This window comes from Acomys minous (assembly GCF_964271855.1).
Source record: "Acomys minous genome assembly, chromosome: 7".
In the NCBI taxonomy this organism is placed as follows: Eukaryota; Metazoa; Chordata; class Mammalia; order Rodentia; family Muridae; genus Acomys; species Acomys minous.
In genome coordinates this window covers 71,473,675-71,481,037 of record NC_140488.1, presented here as the reverse complement: position 1 = coordinate 71,481,037, position 7,363 = coordinate 71,473,675, and the positions used below count along the sequence as shown (strand labels likewise).

Genomic DNA, 7,363 nt, shown 5'->3' with positions numbered 1-7,363 from the left:
ATCGCACAGACCTCGATGGTCTTTAGATGTGATCTCTTGCCAGAGACCTTAGATTTTTGAGTGTTGTCCTCCTTTAAAAAAAAAAACCAACAACAACAAAGAAAAAGGACAACCACCAAAAAAAACCCCTAAGGCTTCTCAGTGGCCTGGGATCTACCATGTAGGGTGGGCAGCAAGTCCCAGGGACCCACCCTTCTCCACACCCTCAGTGCTGTATATAAGTGTTCAATACGACACACAGATTTTTATACTGTTTTTTTGAAACGGGATCTCACTATGTAGCCTCATAGTGACTGCCTGTCTCCCTGTGTTGAGTGATGGGAATAAAAGTGTTTGCTGCCACACCCTGCTAACGTTTTTTGTTTGTTTGTTTGGTTGGTTGGTTGGTTGGTTGTTGGTTGGTTGTGCCTTGGCTGTCCTGCACTCACTTTGCAGACCAGACTGGCCTTGAACTCGCTGAAATCCACTTACCTCTGCTTCCCCAGTGCTGGGGTTATAAGCTTGTCTCACCACACCATGCCTCTGTTAGTTTATTTGGTTTTTGTTGTTGTTGTTGTTGTTGTTGTTGTTTATATGGGTTCTGAGCATGAAACTCAAACTCAGGTCCTCATGCCTTCGAGGAATCACCTGAGTCCTCTCTCCAGCACCATTGGTGTCAGGACACTTCCTGAAGGGAGTTCAGAAAAGGATTAGAAAATACACAGTAAAGTTAGATGAAAAGACAGATCAGTTGTTCTTAAGTGCCCTGTAGACTTACTGCCTGCTCTGTGGGCCAGCGGCAGTTGGGAGGCCTCTCCTCACTGTTCTACTCCTCCCCAAATTTCTGAAGGAAGCAGGCTATGTCAGTGCTGCCCTTGCAGCTCCTGCCACCATTACTGCCTTTGGTACTTGCTGGCACCTTTTAATAGGGTGCGGCCTTTGACCCTTCTGAGAGTCTTTAGTACATGAGATGAAATGCAGGACGGTAACACACACCACAACCAAGTAGGTGTCACAAAGGTTACGTGTTGCCTACCTTAGGGCTAGAACTGTCGCCCACACGTCATTTCATAAAAATGCAATATCTTGAGACCAAGCCCCAGCCCTATGCAGTGACATTTAGGAATACCCAGGGCTTTCCCTCTTATCCTATGAAACTAAGCTTCAGCAACATTTGTTTTCAGCTGAGTTCTGACCCTCCAGTGTCTGCCTATCAGAGGATTGCTCATCTTACGCCAAAGCTTTACGAAACCAATGTTCCTTAGCATCTGCCCACCCTTCCCTTCCCTCCCTCCCTGCTCCACCATCAGAGAATGAGAGTGACATAAATATTTTCACATTCGATTTATTTTATTGTCACCAACAGGAAAACTACCATGTGGTGAAATTTTATTTTCACATCATTGACCGTGGACCAGCTGCCAGACCTATGGGCCGATGCGATCTCAGCCCAGGAGCTGGCTGGTTCCTCAACACAAATGCCGGCGCCCTCTGGGCCAGGTTGTATCGGCCCAGGGACGCTCATGGTGGCACCCTCATTCACTGGTTCTTGAATAACAGAGGTCAGTGCGGTGGTTTCACTTGGCTGTGTAGGAGTTGTCGATATGACGGTTTTCTCAGGAGCCTTCCTCTTAGCGGTCCTTGTCAGCGGTCCCTTCCGCTTCCGGATGATCTGAAAGGATCATACACTAAGGTCACCAGGACACTGGTTTGGGAAAAGAGAGCATGAGGGGTGGGCTTTGGGAAAAAGGAGGAGAGGGAGAAGAGTTTACAGCGGGCCAGGGAAAGTCTTCGGGAAAGAGGTCGCTGAAGAAAGGAGGGAATGGGCTTAGGTTGGGTCCTCTCACCTTTGCAGCTTTTCCGAGACAAAAATAAGGTTGAGGCTTGCGACCCCTGGTAGCCTTGCTCTGCTTATTGAGTTTGGCCTTGGAGGGTGACGCGGACGGTGCTTGGTCCATCTTGGGCGCTGTGGCCTTCCTGGCCATTCTGGTCAGTCTGATGCTCTGGAGTAGACTGGACCATTGCTCCTAGCACCCCTGCTTGTCTGTGTTGAGGGAATAATGGCCGGCTCCATCCCTCAGCCCTGATTGGTCAGCGAAGTCCTCCCTAGCCAACAGCAGCAGCTAAGGAGGGGCTGAGACCTCACAAAGCCCTACCTCTGACCAGTTTGAGGATGAAGGGTGTCCAGGGCAGGCTGCCTGAGAATCCCAGATTTGCCTTGCACGTCAGAAAGTGCCACCTTCACACCCTAGCGAGGGAGGCAATGTGCTAGAACTAAAAGTCTGGTTGGGAACAGGAGGCTTGGCTTAAACCTCTTAAACCTGCTTATGCTTCCTCACTTCTTCATATGCCTGTTAGATTGCTAGAGTTTGCTACTTCATACTCGTTAATTTAACCCCTAATCTGTAGTTTTGGTTACATCGACTTTCCCTTAGTCTCTGATACTATTTTTGATGTGATATCTAATTCCTGCCCAAAGTACTAGGGCCCTTTTATGAGTACATTCATATGAGGATCATTATAAACCAGCAACAGCAAAAAGCATGTGCCCAATAAAGACTTTCCTTCACTAAGGACAGCAAAACCCGTGTGTTCCATAGTGACATCACCTTTCCTATTACAATTTGTCATCTAAGACTGCCTATTTTGTTTAAATCCTAGTTCAAAATAGATGCCTTTTCTACCAGTGTTTTCATTTATTGACAGAAAATAGAGTGAAGTGCACACTGTTTAAGGTTATATGTTCACTTGCTTGCGTTATTGACCTCTATCACACTATGTTTTTTATCCCATTCCTTGTAGCCTCCCCTTCCTCCCTCTCTCCATCTTTCTGCGTACTCCCTTACCCACTGACTGTGACTGAGGGGTATCTCCTCCACCTGTATATGCTCATATGTAGCGAGTCTCTATAGAAGACATTTTTGGAAGTAATTTGGGACTAGTAATACTCTTATGAATTGCTGGAAACCTGTGGTTTTCTTTTATGTTTATTTAAACCTTTTTCTGTCAGTATCAAACAACTTGGGACATGGTACAAACACAGATGGACACACAGTAATGAACAAGAGATTAAACCAATGAGATTAGATAGTCACATATAAATACATACAAGACATAGAGAAGTGTTCAACAATCATCAGATCAAGTCACCATATTTTTCAGGTTTTATGAATGCAGTTTAACATTCATGTACAGAAGACACTATTATTGCACATAGTTTTATTAGCATGTAGTATTCCTTTGTCCTTATGAATAATCCCTTGGTGTGCATACACATTCAGCTCTGTTGTGAATAGACCTAGTAGTACAATTTCTGATTCACATATCCTCATCAGTACATAATATTGGACTTCTTTTTCACTTAGAATGTTCTGTTGTTTAACAAATGGGACTTCATGAGGCTGAAATGCTTCTGTAAGGCAGGAGACACTGTCCACAGAACAGGGTGACAGCCTACAGACTGGGATAAGATCTTCACCAACCCTACATCTGACAGAGTTCTAATATCCAAAATATATAAAGAACTCTAGAAATTAAACACCGCCAAACCAAATAACCCAATTGAGAAATGAACCTTAGAACTAAAAAGAGAATTCTCAACAGAGGAATATCAAATGGCTGAGAAACACTTAAAGAAATGCTCAACATCTTTAGTCATCAGAGAAATACAAATCAAAACAACTCTGAGATTCCATCTCACACCCATCAGAATGGCTATGATAAAAAACTGAAGTGACACCATATGCTGGCGAGTACGTAGAAATAGGGGAACACTCCTTCATTGCTGGTGGGAGTGCGAACTTGTACAACCACTTTGGAAATCAATCTGGAACTTTCTCAGAAAACTGGGAATAGTGCTTCCTCAAGACCCAGCTATTCCACTCTTTGGAATATGCTCCCAGACACTGCTCCACCACACAACAAGGTCATATGCTCAACCATGTTCATAGCAGCCTTATTCATAATAGCCAGAACATGGAAACAGCCTAATGTCCCTCCGTTGAAGAATGGATAAAAAGAAACTGTGGTACATTTACACTATGGAATACTCTCAGCTATTAAAAGCAAGGAAATCCCAAAATTTGTGGGCAAACTGTTTGAACTAGAAACAAGGCTCATCTTGATAGCCTGCGACCATAAAGTGGGGGAGGAGGTCTCCCTCGGTCATAGACCTAGGGGAGGGGTTAGGGTGAAAGTGGGAAGGAGGGAGGGAGGAACAGGAGGATACAAGGGATGGGATAACAATTGAGATGTAATCTGAATAAATTAATTAAAAAAAATAATTTTCTGTTGTATGATGATATCTCCACATTGCTATTTATTTTTTCATCTGAACTTAATGAAATTGAACACTTTTAAATACATATCTATAATTGATATACCCTCTTTTGAAATGCTTATTTACAGCTTTTGCTCACTTTTATGTTCTTTTTGTTGTTATTTTTCTTGTTTGTTTGGTTGTTTTTATACAGGGTCTCACTATGTACTGCTGAGATTAAAGGCCACCATGGCAGCCTCAAAGAATTAATTTGTAGTATGTAATGGCGTGCCTTTATTCATTTACTATTAAATATGTTTTATTCTATTAAGTCTAGATTATTTTTTGATTCTCAAAATTTTCTACATTTATCTCAGAGGTATCTACTGTCCTCAACTTTATTATACATTATTTTATTTAAGTATGAAATATGTTTTATTCTACTAACTCTAGATTTTTTCTTGATTCTCAAAATTTTCAACATTTCTCTCAGAGTTATCTACTGTCCTCAAATTTATTATACATTATTTTATTTAGGTGGTGTGCCTTTGTGTTTAATTGTATTAAATATAGGCATTTCCAACTACTACACATGAAATCTTTAAACAAGTTATTTCAGTAAAGATTGGTGTATGGGGGAATTTCAAGTAGTATTTTGCAGCCACAATTCTTAATATGTTTAAAGAAAAGCCTCTTCCTAAAACTCTTGGGTATATTAAAATTCAATCTCATCGTCATCAATATCCTTGCCAACGTTTGAGCAATGATACCAGACACTAGGAATTGTAACAAAGGTTATGTGACACCAGAATCATTTGTATGCAACTTGCAGCTAATGCATACTGGGCCCTTTAGACAGTGGCAGTTGTGACACAGTAGCTCTGTGGCTTTAAATGCCACAGAAAATGAATGAGCTGTTACTTTGACTTAAATGGTGGTAGTTTTTATGATTGAAATTCTGTCACCGTGTATCATTTCAGATAAAGAACTTTAAAAATGGGAGGGAGGGAAGAATGGGAGGATACAAGGTATGGGATAACCATTGAGATGTAACAAGAATAAATTAATAATAAAAAATTAAAAAAAAAACAAGATTTCTTTAAAAAAAAAAAAAGAACTTTAAAAATGGTTCCTTGACTTTAGGTGCCTATATCTGTCTATGTGCTCGCCCAGCCCTTCACCTTCAGTAGTCCCAGATGCTATTCCCTGCCTTTTCTCATCCTTCTCACCCACACTCCCCAGGGCCTAGTCCTCTACAGCCTTTCTCTTAGACAAGTGGACTGTCATCTTCACAGTCATCATGATTAGCAATCTCCCTACTTTCTTTCACATTCCCTATTTGAGCAATCAGCAAATTCTCTCCAATCTACCCCTAATAGTCAATCTGTCTTTCTTCTTCATTTCTTTTGTTTTTCTTCCCTATCTTCTTCATCCTGATCACTGTTGCCAGTCAGCTTCCTAACACAAAGTAAATTCTAGCCGTTCTCTTCAGATGACTTTTCATTATTTACAAAATAAACTCCAGCATCCTGAAGTAGCGGGGGCCAGTGATTAAAAAGCCCAGAGCTGTAAATAAAGGAGAGCTGGGTCTGAATGTTAGGACAGCTGCTTTCTCCTTGTTAGATGGAAGGTTAAGGTGTTGCAATCTTGCTTCATCTTCCATGAACTATCTACCCCACAACTTTCACCATATCGTGCTGATGAGAGTTAGCAAGTGCTTATTTTAATATAATTATCAGATGGCCATCGTCTTAAGTTGCCCTACATCTACAGCCTCACTTGCTACTACAGTTCCCTTTACTCCATTGCAAAACATTCCTGTAGTCACACCTTTTCTGGTTCACTAACCTGGAATGCCTCCTCACAACACATGCTCCCATTTTCCCCCCTCATACTGGAATTCTATCCTTCCAGACTCAGTTCAACTACTCTTTTATGCCATATTTTCTGTAATCTGTGTCCCTTGTTCTCAGTCAGAATGGTTTTCTTCTCTCTCACAACTCAATTTTTAAAATTCTTCAATTTGGTATATAGAGATTTTCATCCCTTGTTTACTTTTCCATGCCCTTTGCTAAAGTTTGAACTCTTTAAAGGACAATGATCCATTACTGTGGCATTTCATTTTTGCACCAATTACAGTGCTTTTTAAATGTTACAGTGCCCTGCTATACAAATGTTCTGAGTAAATGAATGAAAGAACACGTACTGTCCATTAAGGGAAAGGAAATATTTTATATTTACATACTTTCTTTTAAGTTGTAGGAGGTCTCTTATGAAGTTTAGAAATCTACATTTCAGTATCATTTAGCCATCCTTCAAGAGGAGTATGAAACACATTGTTAGATGTCCAAGTTACAAAAATGTCTGGTACAGAAGAGCAACAGTAAATAAGAACTGCAAGGCAAGTTCTGTGGCCATATCCACAAATAAGGAAATGGCAGGAGAGGAAATGTTAATATTAAGAAAGGTATTGAAAGAAAAATGTCTAAACCACCAAATGAATTTCAACAACTGTACATTATTGGTACAAGGATAAAGATAAGAAACTCATTTTGGCCAAAAGGAATGCAAGGCTAACATGGTAATCAGCTATCACATTTTCCCATCGGCTTTTTAAACTTCGCTATTCAACAATCTTATTTGGTATTCTGCAGCCTTAGGACATCTCTAGTTTTGTTCAGATCAGGATTATTGGCCATGTGAGAGCTTCTCCAGTTTTCTGAGGAAAGCAGTTCATACCTGTAATCAGCACCAGAGAGGCTGAGGCAAACAGATTGCTACAACTTTTAGGCTAGCCTTGGCTAGATGGCTCCAGAGCCGTTTATACTATATACAGAAGACCCTTCCTGAAAACAAACAAAAGAACCTCCTTTACTTTAAAATAATGACTACCAGCAATATGAGCTCTTTATTGGATTTAGTGACTCTTGCTGTAAATATAATTTTATTTCGGGTGTGGCATATGTATTGTTTCTTTTAGTCTTTTCAATTGAGTACCCAATCTAGCCTTGAAGCCATTGTGCACACGAAAATTTAGAAGAGTCTTCTTTTAAATATTGTGAGGTAAATGTTATATAGTAAAACTTGAAAACCACCTTTGAAAGTATTTATATGTGCAAAATAGTC

At 40.5% G+C, this 7,363-nt stretch overlaps 1 protein-coding gene across 1 annotated transcript; it reads right to left on the bottom strand.

Moving 5' to 3' along the window:
- Positions 1-1,324: 1,324 nt before the first annotated feature.
- On the bottom strand, positions 1,325-2,061 carry LOC311601820 (uncharacterized protein; the record flags this gene model as incomplete). Its single annotated transcript, XM_084789546.1, has 2 exons — positions 1,827-2,061; positions 1,325-1,651 (listed from the first exon to the last, which is right to left on the bottom strand). Exons 1-2 carry the CDS (start codon positions 1,962-1,964, stop codon positions 1,325-1,327), a joined length of 465 nt encoding a protein of 154 aa, XP_084645672.1. The 5' UTR covers positions 1,965-2,061.
- Between the last annotated feature and the right edge of the window lie 5,302 nt (positions 2,062-7,363).